The sequence below is a fragment of the Mustela nivalis genome (assembly GCF_964662115.1).
Source record: "Mustela nivalis genome assembly, chromosome: 1".
In the NCBI taxonomy this organism is placed as follows: domain Eukaryota; kingdom Metazoa; phylum Chordata; class Mammalia; order Carnivora; family Mustelidae; genus Mustela; species Mustela nivalis.
The window spans coordinates 208,184,557-208,202,705 of NC_139020.1; the positions used below are offsets into that span (position 1 = coordinate 208,184,557).

Here is an 18,149-nt window from a genome sequence, read left to right on the forward strand (position 1 = left end):
AACTTCAGCTGGGCACACAGGCAACAGAAAGGCCCGGAGAACGACAGAACCACAGCTGGCCCCATGGATCAGCAACAGGCCAGAAAGCTGGGAGCACCCGCAAGTCCACGCACCTGCTTGGGAGAGGTGGAGAGAGGCCCGTCCACCCACAGGTCCACACAGCCTGCCCAAGGGGAGGCCGTGTGCGTGCGCTGAGAAAACGTGAAAGAGGGCGGTGGGAAGCCGAGGCAGGGCCAACTCGAAAGCTGCCTAAGCACGGGGCCACTGGCGCAGAGCCTCAGTGAGTCAGGTGTCTGAATACAAAGGCCGAGCCGTCACCGGCTGACCTGGAAGCCAGGCCGGCGAGGGGGGGGGACTGCTCAAGGAAGACGCCTAAAAACAAAACCCCAGGTCCGAGCAGAAACGTCAGCAGCCGCAGGCTGTGGGGGAGGCGGGCCTACAGAGCTGGATCAGAAAGTCTCTCTGTTATGGGCATCAATACATCTTCCTACATTTTTTAAAGACTTTTTTTTTTTTTTTTTTTTTGACATGGAGAGAAAGGGAGAGCACAGGCAGGGTGAGTGGGAGAGGCAGAAGCAAGTGATGCGGGACTCGATCCCAGGACTCTGGGATCATGACCCAAGCTGAAGGCAGATGCTTAACTGACTAAGCCACCCAGGGGCCCACGTCTTTATACAACTTAAATAATATATATTTTAAAAATACACGTATCTTAGGATGCCTGGGTGGCTCAGTTGGTTAAGTGTCTGTCTTAGGCTCAGGTCGTGATGCCCGGGTCCTGGGACTGAGTCCCACACTGGGCTCCCTGCTCAGTGGGAGTCTCCTTCTCCCTCTGCCTGCTGCTACCCCCCACCTGGGTGCTTTCTCTCACAAATAAAAAATAAAAATCTTAAAAAAAAAAAAAAAAATCACCTATCTTGGAGACTTCCATGTCCGTCATAGAGCTCCACAGTGCCCTGGGCTTCCCAGGCCAAGACACTGACCTGTGTGGCCCCTGCCCATCTCTGTGGCTGTCACCCTCGGCTGCAGACAGGGAAGGGACTGAGCTGCCTGCTCCCTGCATGGCCGTGGCACCGGCAGGCCCAAGAGCCTGAGCTGGAGATCAGATGGTGTGAGGACCGGCAGGTCTCTCTCTCTCTGCCCGGGCCTCAGTGTCCTCCCTTGTGAAACAAACACCCATGGGATGTGGTGACGGGAGGAGGACGGGGCCCGCAAGGCATCGGGGACACCGCAGGGAGCCTGGAATGAGTCTACCACGGAAGGCAAGGCCGCGAGTTTTGTCTGTTTAATTTATTACTGTTTGACATCCAGTGACACTGACATACCCCGCCGGGCCTGCGGCCCCCGGCCCCAGCGAGTCTGACCTGCCCCACAGAATACAGTACGAGGGGTGGATGGCCACACGCGTGCATCCACGGCGGAAACTACAGTGACTCCCAACTGCGGCCGCGACAGTACTGCCGGGAGAAGAAAGACGAGCGGGTGTCGCGTGTTCCCCGAGTCATGATTCTCGTCTTCAACAGTTAATGCTGTTACAAACGCTACGGATGCCAGGACAGGGCCAGACACAAACAGTCCTACATCTTCTCTGCCGTATAAATATGGAAGATTTTCGTTTATACAGTTTACCCTCAGTATGAAACTACATCTGCTGCTACCCGTTACTGCTAAGGGCTACGCCGCCTCGGCTCTGGAACCAGGGGCCCGGGGTCGAGACTCTGGAATGTTGGGACTCAGTCTTCCTCGCTGCCACTTCCTGAGCGGTCCTGGAGGGGGACAGGAGGAGAGAGCATGGTCAGCCCCACTGTGGAGGGCGCCCCCCTGGGGTCAAGTATGTTCATTGACTGCCTTCACTGGGGGCGGGGCAGGGAGGGAGCGGGCAGCCGAGGGGCACCATGAGGCTGAAGGTGTGGCAGCCCTTGGCTTTGCCCCTGGCGCCATGGCCAAATCCTGGTGTCGCGGATCTCCCGAGGGCTGGCCCCTATGCCCACACGGACTCTCCTCGGATCCGGGAGCCTCGCTGAGCCCTCTGTGCTTCCTCCCACCGCATGTGCCTGTCCCTGTGCCCCTGACCTGCAGCTTCAAGACCACCGTGGTTATTTCTATGTAGGATGCTTGTTCTACCGCACAAACGTTTTGAAAAGCTTGGCAAGGGCCACAGAATGCTCTGCCGCATGAGGACTGGGCAGATGGGGAGCTTCACGGCCCAGACTCTCCTCTCCGGAAACACAGGCTAGCGCTCCACGGCCGGGACATCGGTAATGTCCTCACCGGGTTACCGCGACATGGTCACGTTTGTTCCGAGCCTCCAGATTTTGTAATTACTACAAATGGTTGCATGAGAAAAACAGCAACCCTGAGACAGCACTGGAGTTCCGCCGGGGGCCAGACCCCAGGACATCCACGTGGCCTCCCTGTTTTCTAGAAGTGGAAACTGAGGCTCCGAAGTGAAGTGAACAGCCGGTCTCCCACAGTAGGGAAGGGTTGGGCACTGGGGCCCCAGCCAGGGGGCCAAGAGTCTGCTCAGACGGGTTGCCACCATCCTCCATACCCACAAAGCGGGCCACTGTGGGCTCGACGCTCCTGCCGCTTCTCCCTGGTTGTAAGGTAAGCGGCCGCTCTGGGGCAGAGGCGACACGCAGACACCACTTGTGGCATAATTCACAGGGCCTGTTCCACACTGTTTTGGTAATTTTAGATCGTGGGATTTTGGTTTTTGTTTTTATCCACCACCACTGATTGGAAATCGTCCTACAGAGGCCAGAACAGAGCCACGAGCAGAGACCTGGTGGCGAAGCCCGTGTGTCACCCAGGGCAAGGGCATCATGAAAGCCTCAGCTACAGAGGGGGCTGTGTCTGCTCAGGAGTGACAGGGGCCTGTCTGATGGCATCTTTCATCCCAGGGTCTCCTGACCCCACCCTCGATAGAGACTCAGCCCCACTGGCCTCAGCATGGCGGGCCCAGTGTGCTGGGAGAGGCGACTGCACCCACCGGCCTCAGAGCACTGGTTCACCAGGGTCACACGGACCTGGTCTGGAGTTATGTGCCGTGTCCAACCCCAAGCCTCAGTCTCCCTATCTGTGGAGTGGGGTGTTGGGGCACTGACCCACCCAAGGCCGTGACAGAAGGGTCCAAGACCTGGCACGCGGACAGAGCTCCAAAGACTGGCCCGCCACGGCCACCGGCTCCTGCTGCCAGTGCCGGGGACTCACCTCCTCCTGCTCCTCTTCACTGTCGTCGTCGCTCACCACCGGCTTGGCCCGCGAACCGCGGCTCGGCCGCCGCCGGCCCCCCTTCAGCCGATCCTGCGCCTTCTCCTTCCGGCCCAGCTTGATCTTCACTTTGACGGAGCGGGCTGGGGTAGGGACCAGAAAGAGTGGGGGAGAAGGAAAAAAGATGTGAGCTTGGGAGAGCATGGCAAGCCGAGTCAGGGGTGGCAGGAAGCGGCCTGGCTGTGATGCTGGTCTGCGCAACCACCCGCCGCTGGGACTCACACTCAGACTCAGAGCCTTCTTCCTCGCCCTCCTCCTCCTCCTCACTCTCCTCGCCCTCGCTGTCATCTTCTTTCTCGATTTTCTGCCGCACGCTGGTGAAAACCGACTGCAGGACGATGGAGTCTTCGTAGATCTAAAAAGAGACACGTGGGGTTTCCGTGGGCTGGGGGCTGAAAGGGGCCACTGGCCCTGCCCTCTGGCCAGGACAGCCTGTGCAGGGCAGAGAGCCCTCCGTAACCCTTTCCCAGTCAGGGCCTAAGAGAACATGAGACGTGGAGAAAAGTGTGGATGTGCTAGTTTAGGAAGAACTACAAGTTCCTCCCTCCCTCTGAAGAATCCCAGTGAGGATATGCTTTTAAAGGCTCTGAAAAGGTCTGCAGCAATGGTGGAAATACATATCCCTTGTTTAAAGTAGCATTTCCCCCAAATTTAAGACTGTAAAATCTCTTTTCCAACAAACAATCTATCCATAGCACACTTAGGAAAAGTTTGCTGAGTTGAGGTTGTGTATGTTGATTTCACTGCAGGAAAGGACACATCCACACGATTCAAGGAGTCACTAATGAATTCAAAGTGAAATTCCAGCATGTACACTGGATTGCTCACAGGGTCATCCTGGACAGATCAGACTGAGTTTATTTCCTCTAATCTGTTTGTTGTTCTTTCTGCTTCTTTTAGTAAGGAATACATTGCTTTCACAATTGACAAAATATTTCTAGTGGCTGAGAATTCTTTTATCAACCTGTTATTTGTTAGAGAGAGACAGCACAAGCGAGCTGCAGAAGCAGGGGAAGGGGCAGGCAGAAGGAGAAGCAGGCTCTCTACTGCGCAGGGAGCCCCAAGTGGGACTGGATTCCAGGATACTTGGATCATGACCCGAGCCAAAGGCAGATGCTTAACCGACTGAGCTACCCAGGGGCCCCTTTGTTTGTTTTTTAAAGTAGGATCCATGCCAGTGTGAAGCCCAAAGCGGGGCTTGAACTCATTGACCCTGTGATCAAGCCCTGCATCAGACTCCTACCTCAGTGGGGAGTCTGTTTCTCCCTCTCCCCCTGCTTGTGCTCTCAGATTAATAAATAAAATCTTAAAAAAACCTGAGCTGAGATCAGGAGTTGGGACACTCAACCAACTGAGCCACCCAGCTGCCCCTTAATCAATTTAAGACAGAGCAAGCAGCTTGCTGGACTGGGGCCTAGCTGCGAAGGTGGCAAAAGCCAGGAGTGGGTGCCCTGCCCACGACTGCCCCCCGGGGCCTCCTCACCAGGGAGCCCTCCAGGTTGAAGGTCTGAGCGTTCTGGCACAGCAGCATGACGTCCTTCTCCAGGTCGTTGAGGCTGCGGTACTTGTGGTTGCGGATGCGCTCCTGTGGGTAGAGGGAGAAGCGGCCTTACCTCAGGACTCCGCCCTGTGCCTCGGGAGTCCCTCTGCCCAACTAGGTCATAGCCCTGTCTTCTGGGGACCTCTGTACAGATTGGAAGCCCAGGCCCACTGAGCACAGAGCTGCACGGCTGAAGCCTAGGTCATGGGTAACCTTGAAGGAACCCCAAACGCTGGCTGCCCATCAACAGTTTTAGGACCCTTTCCCACAAACTGGGCTGCTGGGGCTCTTGAGGCCATGAGGAACCCCAAGAGCCTGTGACTGGGTCCAACAGCTCAGGCTCTGCCCAGTCTGTTCCAGGGTCATCTGTCCCATACACCCCAGTAGCACCCAGACGTGGAAGATACTGGCTCAGATCCCCCAAACACCGATGTGGGCACACTTCCCACACCCCATGCCAGGCTTACCTTTATCTTCTTGAAGTCCACAGGCTTGCGGATGAGCTCGTAATACTCGGGCAGCTCCTTGCGGGAAGGCAGCTGGATGAAAACCTCGCTGAGCTGACGTCCACTACTACTGCAAGGCGGGACACAGTGGGCGTCACTCACAGGTCCTGCCAGCTGGGGGAGCCCCCCTCCCCGGCCCCCACCCGCTGCTTGAAGAATGAGAAATTCGAAGCACTCAGGAGTTATCTCCTGTATATGTACTGTCCTGTGAGTTCTGAAACATTCTTGAGGGAAACAAGCCCAGAGGAGCCGGGGATGCATCTGAAGCCCTCACCCAATCCCTCCAGCTCCTGGGGGGAATATCAGCAGATGCCAAGCAGCCAAAGCCTCAGCACTTGAAAGAGGCAGAATCACAACTGCATTTATGTACGATGCAAAAATCAGTTTGCTTATGTCGGGAGCAGTAAGTATGTGTTCTTGGAGAAAGACCAGTTTCTGCACGCGTGTCTCTTACAGGTAGCACACTCAGGGGCCGTGAACTTCAGAGAATTTGGCGAAAACCAGTGGAGAGATGCTCCCCAGAGAGACCCGAAGGGAAGACCCGAGCAGTTTTCTAGCCCTTGCCATTGGGAAAGCACTGGTTTTCCACAAGGAAGCAGAGGAAAGATGTTCTGTGACGTGGCAGGGTGTCAAGTGCCGTCTCCCAGGCCTCACTTCAAGACAAGCCATGCACTTGGGCGCCAGGCTGTGCCACACCCAGACCTGGCTCTGTCCAGGGACAGGAGCTCAGAGGGGACATCACTCCTGGGCCTGCCTGAGAACGGAGGGAGCAGGCGCTTTAAGGACTGGTGGACGAGAGCCGACAACTCTTATGAGCTTAGTCTCCCTCTCTGATCCATCAGCCTGGAGCCGTGGACCCTACCCTGGGGGGCCGGTGACCTGGTTGAGGCTCTGTTCCACGGCTTGCCCTAACCTCATCTGTGACCAGTTGAACCCAACGTGGCAGGATGTGGCTGAAAACGCACCTTGGAAGGCGGAGTGGGGCTGGCCCTCGCTGAGCGTGGGCACCCTTCACACTGGGATGACAGATTGGAAGGCAGAAGCCCAAGGCAGGCTGTGTCTGGGCAGGGCTTGCTGGAAACATGTGTGTCAAGTGTCCAGCCCAGAGCAAGGACTGAATGCTGATGGCTGTCCAAAGCCAGCGAGGTGTGGGGACCAGAATCCAGCTCCTGTATGTGCGGCCGGCAGCTCAGGAGACCCCAACTGTGGAAGGAGGACCAGGGGCCCCGCAATGTGCCAGAAACCCCGAATGAGCAAAGTTTCTAGGATCCCGCGGTGTTGGCAAAGCTGCTCCTTTAGGCAATCGTGGCATCTGGCGCATCTGGCCAGGGAACCCTGAAATGTCCCCGGAGTAGGAGGCTTCCCTTCTCTGCGGGAACAGGCTATGGGTGGCTCGCCATGGACAGCTGGGGCTTGTTCGCATATCTCCGGAGAGGAGAACTGGAATCAGAAGGCACTGGGCACTCGGCCGGGGAGAGGGAGACCCAAGCTGCAAGCCACCTGCACGCGTCCTGCTGTCCCCCCGGAACCTTCTGAGAGCTCCCCCTTCTCATCCTGACAGCCTTCTCATCACAGTTTTGACCAGGATGCACGGCGGGAGCCACAGCATTCAACACGCACCTGCAGCCGTAAAATACCCGGGGTTTCCCTGCACGGGGTTGCCTTTGCCAAGTGAGATGAACTCTGATGTTTTCTCCATTATTTCACATTTTAGAAACGCCAGGTGACCCGCTACATTCATTCTGCTGCTCACTGGTGGGTGTGGAATGTGTTGTGCCCGGCGCTAAGGCCAGGCTCTCTAGGCTACGCACCCCTGCGCTCATCTGTTGCATCCGTGAAGGTGGCTGGGCCTCGCGGGATGTGTGGCCCTCGAGGGAGCTCATGAGTAAGACCCTGGTGCTGGGATACAGTGGAGAGTTTTGTCATAAAACCCTCTCATCTCCACTGGGCTAAGAAACTGGCGGAGACAGGAAAGAACGGGCAGCAATGGGGCTCCTTTTACAAACCTCTGGAATAAGGGTGTCACTGAGGAATGAAGGCCCAGGTGGCCACCTGCGCCGGATGCTTCCCTGGTGCAGTGAGCTCGGAGGACAGATGGCCCGGAACTGGGCGCATGGGACGGAGGGACAGGGCCCCAGGATGATGGGGGACTTTAAAAGGTATCCTCTCTCAGCACATCACTGCCATTAAATTTTAGTTGCCTAAGTGCTGAGATGTCATTTTTAATCCTTAGAAGTCCTCTGGAGACCCCCACCCTGCCATTAGGCACTGCTCAGGCCAGCTTGGGGCCAAGAGCCTGGTAAATGGGCCTTCCAGGCTCCCTCGCCAGCCCTCCTCCCCTCTGCGTTAGTGGCGGAAAAGTCACAGCTGTCGACCTCACTGGGCACAAAGCCCAAAGTCCTTGTGGTGGCGGCCTGGCCCTCCAGGGCTCTGACCTCAGCACCCCTCTCTCCCGCTGCCTCGGGATCATCAAAGCCACTGCTCCCTGGGAAGCCCAGCTGCGGCCTTCACGTCACCTCAGAGCAAGTGCCCGCTCCCCCGAGGTTCTGTGGCCCCTCACCCCCTCTTACAGATCGTCAGCTGTGAGATGTAAGATGTGAGATATGAGATCTTCAGCGCTCAGCATCCCGAGGTGCACCAGGCTCCTGAGAGCCCACCTGACCTCTGGGACCTGGGTGGGCTTGGCCTCTTCTTGAACTTGATGACAGCGGGCCCGGCACAATCAGCTCCCAGGCCTGGCTATCCCCTCATTGCTGTGACAACCGTCTCTGCGGCACACGCAGGGGCAGCTCCCACACCTTGGGAGCTGCCTCATGCCCCAGGTGGGCACCTGGGCTGCGCCAGTTCTGGGTATCCGGCAGCACGTGGCCGGGGACACTCCTGTCGGAGCGGCTGGCCCGCACTTCTGGGATACACGGGGGGCGGTGGGGGGGAGCGCTGCAGAGCAGGGCCGGGCGGCTCTCATCTGGTCAGCTCAACCTGCCGTCACTCCTGGTCAGTGCGGCTGTTCCACACGCGGGGTGCGAAATTCTACCTCCGTGTGCCTTTAATTCACAATTCCTTGATGAGCAGGGAACCCGGGCTCCGCTTCACAGGTGGGAGGGTCCCCCGACAACCGCTTTCCGGCCAGTATCTGTTCACGTCTTTACCCTCCTCCACAGAGTCCTCTGGGCAAACACCTTTTCCATCCTATGTCATGTCTTCTTACTTTTTGATGATATTTTTTGATGAATGGATCCTAGTTTGAATCAAATTCCGATTTACCAGTACTGTCCCGTCACAGCGGTACTGCATTGCGTTCTAGAAATGTTGACAATTCAACCTCTTTATGTTATTAGATATGAAGCCAGTCACCCAGATCAGTGTCATTTCTCCCAACCAAATCCTGGGTGTCTGTGTCCTCGCTAGACTAGAACGGCAGCCATGAGGGTACAGGCCTTGCCGGTTCTACTTCCTGCTCTATCTCTGTCACCTAGAACAAAGCCTGGTACAAAGCCGGTGCTCAATAAACGTTTGCTGAAGAAACAGCTCAGGGTGAGAGTCTCAGTGGTCATGGAGCAAACTTTGGTATCACAAAGGTCATCTCTGAACAAGGGCGCCTCATCGCCCCCCACACCGCATGGTCGTCTATACACCATCCCATTCCAGAAAGAACTGGCAGCAACTACCAGAATCCACCTCCTGCCCTGAGAGGGCTGTGTGCCTGTTAGCCTCCTGTATTATGAGCCTTGCTCTCAGAAGCTTCTGCGGGCAGAGTAATCTGGGAGTAAAGGAGCTTGGGAAAATCCTGAGGCTGTGATTTCCACTCAGACACCACCTGGACGCTCACGTCGTTCGGCAACAGGAGCAGCAGCAGCCACTGTCACTGCTGCCTGTGGCCATGAGGACTAGGAGGGCGCTCCCCTCACGCCTCCTGACGCCAGCTCCCGGAGCAGGGATTTCCTTCTCCCCCTTTCACTGCCCCGTCCCCATTACAACAGGACATGGGACGTAGTCAGGGCCCCTTGCCCAAAGCCGCCAATTCCTCCCCAGTCTAGGCCAGTGGGTGCTTCTCGCTGAATGAGGTTTGGCAACGAGTCTAATTCTCTGTTGGGGCAGGGCTCTGTCCAGTAGCACGCGCCCTTCTTGGATCCTGAAGAGCCCTGATAAGGGCCTTTATTACTCAACCCACCACGGCTGCCTCCCTAAGGAAGTGGGCCCTCCCCATGCCAACTCAGGGTTCTGGTGGCGCTGCCCAACGCTGGTCCCAACCTCTCACCCAAGACTTGGGCCAAGTGCTGTACCTCACCCTTCCCGTCTCAGTGACGGGTCCAGGCAAAGGCCTGGGACACGAGCTGGCCAGTCAGAACCCACCCTGCGGAGTTGAGGAAACAGAGGATGCTTTCCTCTTGGGGTGTGAAACCTTCAGGACAGAGGGAGCCCAGAGCTGTGGCAGTCACAGGTCACTGCATGGGGTAAGGGGGGAGGTGGTAGACAGCTCTGGGTCCCAAAAGCAAGTGTTTGCTAACTCCTCTACAGCCTTCCAGCCAAAGGAGTCCTTAGACATGAAGGTCAAAGAACTAGCATTCCTGACACACAGAGCCCAGAAGTCCAAATGTCCCTTCACTGTGTCCTTAAAGCAAAATTACAACATGGGGAGGAAGAACAACAGAACCGAACCACGAACTCTGCATCAAAAAGGTCATCCCGCCGTAAGCCTTTCCAACAGATGGAGAGAAACCAGAGAAGCAATGAGAGATGGTGACAGGCAGGGCTTCCGCACAGGTCACCCCCCACGACCAAGTCGGGACCCCTCCTACCCATTCCCATACGCTGCTCTAAATCAAGGGTCAGTAACCTTTTTCTGTCAACCACTGGTGTAACTCTATCAGGCTTTGCGGGCTATCCCATCTCTATCATGACTTCTCAACTCTGCCACTGTTGCACAAAAGTGGCCACAGACAAGATGTAGAAAAATGAGCTCTGGCTGCGTTCCCATAAAACTTCTTCTGTGAACAACAAAATGTGAATTTCCTTTAATTTCATATCTTGGAATATTATATTGTTCATTTTTCTAAAATCCTCTAAAAAACCATTCTTAAATTCAGGGTGATACATACACAGCCGGTGGGGCAGAGTTATTTTTTTGGGGGTTTGCTGGCCGCTGGTGGGAATCCTAAAAACAACAGAAAAATGTCTGTCCATATCAGGGATGGCAACATAGTGCCTGGTGTCCTCACTGTCTAATCCTCTGACCAGTGCAGACATTGCAAGTAGATCAGAGCACTATCCCTTTGTCCCCAGGCAGTCACAAGCAATCAAGTGAAGATGGTACCCCAGACAGACCCTGCTAGCCAGGTACGGAGGTGGTCCCATACTGCCAGGAAGGACTCCCTCTCTGTCCCTCAGCCCTGCTGTCCTCCCTCGAGTCCAGTTTAGTCCATCTTCCCATGACATCGCTCAGTGATATCTTCAAGCCCTGGACCATGTTCTCTTTTGACTTCTGATCAGCAAACTGAGCCTGCAAGGTCCCGGATAGAGCAGCTCAGCAATTTCAAAACTGACTTAGCTGCAGACCATCTGAAACAGCATCTCAGAAGGTTTTCCAGAAACAAAATTTGAAAGTGAAATAACGAATATGTTATATGTTTACTTTGTTAGTATATAATTATTTTCTAGGTTCAGCTTTTTTTTTTTTTTTCTTTCTAAAGATTTTATCCATCCATTTGACAGACAGATCACAAGTAGGCAGAGAGGCAGGCAGAGAGTGGGGGCTGGGAAGCAGGCTCCCTGCTGAGCAGAGAGCCTGATGCTGGGCTTGATCCGAGGACCCCAGGATCATGACCTGAGTTGAAGGCAGAGGCTTAACCCACTGAGCCACCCAGTTGCCCATAGGTTCAGCTTTTTTACTGTTATAAAATCAAGGATAGCTTGAGCATCACAGAGAAATCTGATCCACTTAGTTGCAAAGTCTTTTTATGAAGAGCCTCTACCCGCTGAAAGGGCCAGTTCTGTTGGACTTAGGGCTGCAAGGTAGAGAAACAACTCTGAGAGGAAAGGGTGTTCACCAGCGAGCCGGCTGAGGATAATGGTCTGCGGGCTGCTGGCCCTGTGCTCTCCCGGTAGAGTGGGGAAGCTTTATTTCAGGGTACGGGTGCCAAGGCCAAGACTAGCTGTAGGTTATGATTCTGGTTAAGTGTCTAATGAGCTTGCAGTTTCAAATGAGCCAAGGACACATCTGGGGGGCACGTGTTTCTTAATACAGGTGAACACCGCAATCCAAGCGTCATTTTAAAGAAACCCCGTTGTTGTGCAAAAGCTTTTTATCTTGATGAAATCCCAATAGTTCATTTTTGCTTTTGTTTTCCTTGCCTTCAGGATAACTGAACTCTACATCTGAAACCGATAAACTCTATGTTAATCAATAATAAAAAAATTAAAAAAATTAAAAAAGGAAAGAAAAGAAACAAGTAACCCGAGCTAGGGAAGCACCTGGATTTAACATTTTCGTCAAATCCATTTGGATTTGGAGGCGAGACCCTGAGGTGTGAAAAAAGATGCAGAGCCTGGGATCACACAGCAAGCAGAAACCGGATCATAATCCAGCCAGGCTCCCCGCTGCCAGCACATACCCTGCGTGCCCGGGCGGCTTCCCCAGGCAGGCCGCGAACGCCGCAGGGGCTGACCTCGCACCATGCTTTATGGTGGCAGCAGCTCAAAAGAGATTTGTTGTGGGTGACAAGGACAAAGAGCAGAAGCCCAGAGAAGAAAAGAAGTAATTGTATACTAACGAAGTAAACGAGTGGGTGAGTGGGTTTCGTTATTTCACTTTCAAATTTTGTTTCTGGAAAACCTTCTGACCTATTTGAGGCACTGTCTGAGGACCTATTTGAGGCACTGCAAAGAGCATGTCTCAGGACGAGAGAGAAGGGGAAGACGAGAGGCAAAGCCAGCCCAGCTCTCTCGGGAGCTGCCACCAGAGGCCCATGGAGCTGGTCATGCGAGCATGGTGGGGGCGGGGGGCAAGGAGGCAAGGCCACCTTCGGAGGGGCTGGGTGATCTGGGCCGTGAGAAGCGCGCCCCCTGGCTGGAATGAGTCAGAGTTCGGGCCGCAGGTGCTATGAACAATGAGCCCCTAGCGGGATGAGCAGCTGAGCAGTAGGGGAGGCCGCAAAGCCCCCTTTGAAATGGAAAGGACCACCGGATGCGCGCCCCGGGACCTAGAGTGCTAGGGTTCCCTCTGGTCCAGCTGGAGCAGACAGACCCATCTCCAAACCTTCCCTTCCCTGCCCTCCGAACTTTTAAGCTTAGTTAACTTACATTTTTAACTAGTTTCACCTTCAAACCTTAACCTTTCAATTCTTTTAGCTAGTTGTCTTTTAGCTTCATTTTAAAATCTATTCTTTCATGATTTCTCATTTACTTGACCTCGAACCTTTGATTCATCCTCTTGTCCACAACCCCCCCCTTTCCCAGCAATTCTGAATTTTCCTTTCATACTTCCTGTCTTACCTGTTGATTATTTTCATGACCGTTTCCTTATTGCTTTCCCTGAGAGCATAAGGAGCCCACACTTGGAACGCACCAGCACACGGAACTCTGCGGGAGGCAGAGGGTGTGACTTGTTCACCCAAAACTACTTATTTCTGGGGCCCAGGGTCTGTCCTGTCCTGTTTGGAGCTTATATGTAACTAGTTTTAAGCTCCTTCCAACACAGCTGCCCTGTTTTCTTCTACTGTGGCAACCAACCACCAGCAGGGAGGGAAGCCCGGGGGGTTGGAGCTGGCAGGATGACAAACAGGGCAGGTGCAACCGCATCCAGCAAATTCTGTGGCAGCTTCGGAACCGCAGCATGACTCGGCAAGGCTGCAGGGACTAACCCTCCTGTGGCCTAGAGCCCCACTGGGCCCTCCGCCCAGCCTGCCCCTGCACCCGCATCCAGGCTGGCCAGGGCCTGGCCGACGGGGATCAGCAGTTTGCTCAGGGCAGCTCACTGGGGCACTTCTCAGGGCGGGCTCCCGGCTGGGCGCCAGGCAGGAAGTGCTGACCCCAGACCTGAACCCACAGGCAGAGGCTAGCTTCTGCTGGAGCGCACCCAGCCTGGGCCTGGGCTCCAGATGAAGGGCTGCATGGCCTTCCATGGCTGAGGCCAGGGAACCTTGAGGCCTCTCTGTCCCCTCAGGAAACAGCTCCCTGGCCTGTCCACCCTCTACTCTCTCCCCTAAAGGAGACTGTCCTGAGGGGCCTGGAGCCCCATGCAGGTATCTTTCCCGGAACTGGTCAGCCAGACAACCTGCCCCGGGGCTTGCTACAGCGCCTGTTTTTCTTGCAAATCAACGTACAACTCTTTCAACTCCCAAGAACCTTCTGTTCTTTGATTCTCAACAGGGAGGTGCAGGGCTCCCCACAAGGGCAAAGGGCAAGGGGTAACAGGTTTTAATTAGGCAGTGGCTGCCAGGTTCAGGCCGAAGTCGCCACCACAGACGAGGCCAGGGCCCCTCACTGTCCAAATTTCAAGATCTGTACACATGAATTCAGGGCTGGTGTCTAGGCGGCTTGCCTGGCCCACGGTATCTCACATTTGGGGTCTCTAGAATTCCATTTGGGAGATTCTACTTCTGTGCTGGAAACTGAGGCAGGGAGATGGATGGTGAACCCAGATGTCCGTGACACTCAAGTCATCCAAGTCCTTTTAAAATGGCTGGGAAGGGGAAGGAGGAAGGGGACCGAGAGGGTCTGCTCAGTGGGGCTTGGCCCCGGGAGGCTTAGCCTCGGCAGCCTGAACGCATCCACCAGCTTCCTGAGCCATCGAGAGTAACCTGCGAGGATTTCCTAGAACAAGTGGTCCCGCCTGTCACATCGGTAGGATCCAGTTCAGGAAACCTGGCACAGACCCTCCACTGCCCAACAGCCATGACTCTGCCCTACAGCGGGTCACAGTCGAGCTCAAAACCCCAGCAGGGAGCACAGGTACTATGGAGGGTCCTCTGGCGCCGGCCTGCTTCAGTGGCTCCCCCCAGCAGACACCCTTCTCTCAAACCACCCCCCAAGCTCCCAGGTGTGAGCTCCACAGCGCACACCCACAGCCCAGCATTTGCAGACAGCGCCTTGGCTACCTGCTGCTGGCAGCACACAGAGCCCCGTGACCCGGTCCCAACCTGACCTGGAACCTGTGCCTGACTTATTTTCATGTTTAGATTTTAAAGCCCAAATCCCTATCTTCCAACTTACTTTCTTCATTCCAGTTCCAACTCTGCCTGTGAACGATAGGGCTCCCTGATCCCTGATGCAGTTCGAGATTTCCAAGCACTGAGGAGGAGGAGCCCGGTGAGGTTCTGCAATGCAGGCTCAGCCCATGATATCCCCTGGCCTTAGCTGGCTCTCTCTGCACACAGGACGTCTGAGCCCTCGGCCTCAGGGCCTCTGCATATGCTGTCCCCTTTGCTCCTGACACTCCTTTTCCTCCTCCCCTGGCGGGGCCCCTGCTTATCCTCCAGCTCTGCTTGTGCAGCACGCCTTCAGGCCACACTTGACACAGGGGCCTGGGGAGGGAGGGGCATGGCAATCCTGAACCTGAGCAGGTATGAAGCAAAAGCTTCTAGAAGAAGACATCACCTGTATGTAGACACGATGTAAGTACAAACGTAATATCAAACGTGACTGCACTCGTATTGAAATATAGCTGGAGGAGATCTTGAAATTTGTAATCAAAAGCAACATCTCGAGTCCCTGCATGGAGACCCCAACCCCGGTTCCCATGAGCACTGGGAGTGGAATCTGTAGCACCTGACCCTTTCGCTTGGCAAGGCAGACTCGGGGGTATGGAATCCAAATGCTGACAACATCCTGTAATCAATTTAATGGCATCGAGGAGCCACTAAGCTGTAATAGTTCCTTCTCTCCTCAGGCTCCGTGTTTAACCCAAGTATAGATTTTAGCTAATTAAAATGTTCTGGCAAGTAAAAAAATTAAAAAAAAAAAAAAAAAAAAAAAAGATGCTTCACTTCCTCTTCCAGAAATGAGCTATAAAGGAAGTCTGAGATAAGAAAGTGTGTGATGGGATACTTCCAAATTTATTTCACTTCTGTTCTCTTTGGTGTGGTCTGGTGTCTGGTCCCTCAGAACGTTCCAGGTGCCTGACGGGTGTGCCCTGAGAGTTTAACTTAGTCCAAAGAGAGGTCTGGCCTTTGTGCCGGGCTTCTGGGTGGTAAACTCTCAGCCCTTGAAATGTCCTGCCTTCTGGGCTGCCTTTGTTTACCTGGGGGCCTTTGGCCCACAGAATCTCTGACTGCGACTTAAGGCCAGGGTGATGGGTCATGTGGCATCAGTTCAACCCACAGAGGAGCTACAGACTGAGGTCAGCCAAGTGGGTGGTTAGTCGTGTCTGGGTGGTTAGTCGTGTCTGTGTGACCACTGAAAACTCTAGACACTGAGGCTTCCTTGTCTGGCAGTGGTCTGTGAGTCTTGTCTCCTAATGTGTCAGGGAAGTCAGTGCTGTCAGCGACTCCCTGGGGAGAGGACGCTTGGGAGCACCACACACATACCTCTCCAGGACGCTGCCCTGATGCCCATCTGTGTCCTTGCACTGTAACAAACCATAACTGTGAGTTGAACAGCTTTCAGAAAGTCCAGACAATCCTTCTAGAGAATTAGCAAGCCTGAGTGCGGTCTAGGTTCTCAGAACTCTGCAACTGATGTCAAGAGTGACGGTGGTCTCACTTCTCACCCAATCTCACAACAGGACGAATGGTACTATTGTTTCTCCCTGTGGTTTCAAATTCAGGATGTTAAGGAATGTCAAAAATATCCATTAAATAGGTCAGCCTTTTACCCAAACGTCATCTTTGAAAGTATTTGCTATGAGGAAACTTTTCAGGCAGGAAAACAGGATAATTTTTCCAAGTCTCTATGTGCCCTGCTTGATCTTTTTCTAGGGGACCAGCAGCAAAGCAGCAAGCGGATGGACCCGCTCCAATCACTTCTCGACGCCAGCGTGCAGGAGGCTTTCTTTAATGACCGTATATACAAGTTCCACTTGTAACTTCTCTACATTTCTTTCCACTGTAAGGGAGAACTCCCAGTCCTGTGATGTCACCCATTCCGGGAGGACGGGGGTTAGCTGTCAACCACGTGTCAAACCCTCCACTGAGGTGTCCCACCACACAGGTCTCATGCCAGCCGGGAGTGCAGCTCTCTGCCCCCGGGGCTGGGGCTTTCGTCAAACTGGATCTCGGCCTCCTGCAGAACAGCCTCCACAAGGGGTCAGTGTGAGTTTCACGCCTGACTTCTCAGGCCATCTTGCACATGCTGGAAGAACTGTAGGCAGCAGCTGGGGGAGTCAGTTCCTCTCTTCTCATGTGATCCAGGGCTAAGGCTGATGCTCAGGGGGCATCTGCAGTAAGTCACGAGAGGACTAAAAAATAGCCAAGGCCTTAGCAACAAGTTCAGGAGACTGTTTCCAAGTGCCTTGTGTTTTGTCTTCTTTTAAACCGAGGTGGATCACTGCAGGAAAGCATGCGTATCAAATGTTTATCCTGATGAACGTTTTCATCTCTTTAAAAAATTTTTAAAAACATTTTATTTATTTATTTGAGAGAGAGAGTGTAGGAGAAGGGGGAGGAGCAAAGGGAGAGGGAGATGCAGATCGCCACCAAGCAGGGAACCCGATATGGAGCTGGACCCCAGGATCCTGAGACCATGACCTGAGCCGAAGGCAGACGCTAAACCAACTGAGCCACGCAGGCACCCCAAACGGTTTTATGTCTTGAGGTAACCACTGTTCCATACCCGTCGCCATGATCAGCTTTTCAACTTCCTTTAACTGGAAGCATCCTGTAGGTACCTGTTATTGTTTGGCTTCTTTGACTCAACAAAATGACTGTAAGATTCTCCCAGAGAGTGGAGGGATGTCTGTTCCTGCGGTTGGTAGAATCCTGCTCTTGGGTTAGGCCTCCACTGATATGTTTTCCCATAGCTGGACACTGGGCAGTTTTGTTTGGGGCAGTTACGATCAAGGCTGCTATGCACCTGCTTGAACCTGTCTTTGGGTGGACACAGGCACTCAGCCGTCTCTGGTTTACAACCAGGATTGGAGTCTGTGGGTCAGAAGGTTTAGTCCCAAAGAGCAGACCGCTCCCATAAGCAGGAGGTAAAGTCCATGTGCTTGCCAACACTTCAAGGAGTTTTAGCCATTCTGGTGGGTGTATGGAGGCATCTCTGGTTTTATGGTGCTTTACCTCGATGTTACCACCAACGTCGATGCCAATGATTCCAAGCACCTTTTCACATGCTGATCGGTCCCTGGGCTATCTTCTTCCAGGAGATGCCTGTTCATGGCTTTTGCCCGTTTTAAAATTTCAGTTGGTGCAAATATTCACAAGCTTCATGAAGTTGTTCTTGGATGAACAGATGTTCTTAATTTTAGTGACGTCTACTTTACAGGTCTTTTCTGGTTAGCGGTGCTTGTGTCCTGTTCAGAAGGCAACGCCTATCTACATCGAGGCCATGAAGATTTTCATCGATGCTTTCCTCCACAACTTTGTTTAACCTTTCACACTGATGTTTCCATTTCAACTTAACACGTTAAGGTGTTGGGTAAGGTCAAGGTTCTTCTCCATTTGGATATCCCAAAGACCAGTATGACCTTCGAAAAGTCCATCCTTGCCCTCTAACCTTTAAAGGTCTTCTTCATTTTGATCATTTTGAGGCTCCCTTGTAAAAAGATTACTGGTATCTTTTGTTTTCATTGGATTTTTGCACATTCCATATTTCAAATAATTGTGGAAATTGTCTCAAAGGTGAAGTTTGCGTATCAGCTCAATACTTTCTTCTCTAATGCTGATGCTACATTT

At 53.7% G+C, this 18,149-nt stretch overlaps 1 protein-coding gene and 1 long non-coding RNA gene across 5 annotated transcripts in view; both read right to left on the minus strand.

The window, feature by feature from the left end:
• Positions 1-1,270: 1,270 nt before the first annotated feature.
• Positions 1,271-18,149, minus strand: part of SMARCA4 (SWI/SNF related BAF chromatin remodeling complex subunit ATPase 4) — a 92,171-nt gene continuing 75,292 nt past the window's right edge. For 2 of the 4 annotated variants that reach the window (XM_082731196.1, XM_082731194.1), the window contains 5 exons: positions 5,281-5,386; positions 4,757-4,858; positions 3,496-3,628; positions 3,214-3,356; positions 1,271-1,766 (listed from right to left, as the gene is read on the minus strand). In XM_082731196.1, the coding sequence (XP_082587322.1) occupies positions 1,734-1,766; positions 3,214-3,356; positions 3,496-3,628; positions 4,757-4,858; positions 5,281-5,386 (517 nt within the window). In that variant the 3' untranslated portion in view covers positions 1,271-1,733. Of the gene's footprint in view, positions 1,767-3,213; positions 3,357-3,495; positions 3,629-4,756; positions 4,859-5,280; positions 5,390-18,149 lie in introns of all 4 variants that reach the window. The other 2 variants (XM_082731195.1, XM_082731193.1) reach the window with 1 other exon arrangement.
• LOC309865435 lies at positions 10,397-12,353 on the minus strand. The gene is made up of 2 exons (XR_014312092.1): positions 11,130-12,353; positions 10,397-11,088 (listed from the first exon to the last, which is right to left on the minus strand). It is a non-coding gene; the product is annotated as an uncharacterized lncRNA (long non-coding RNA).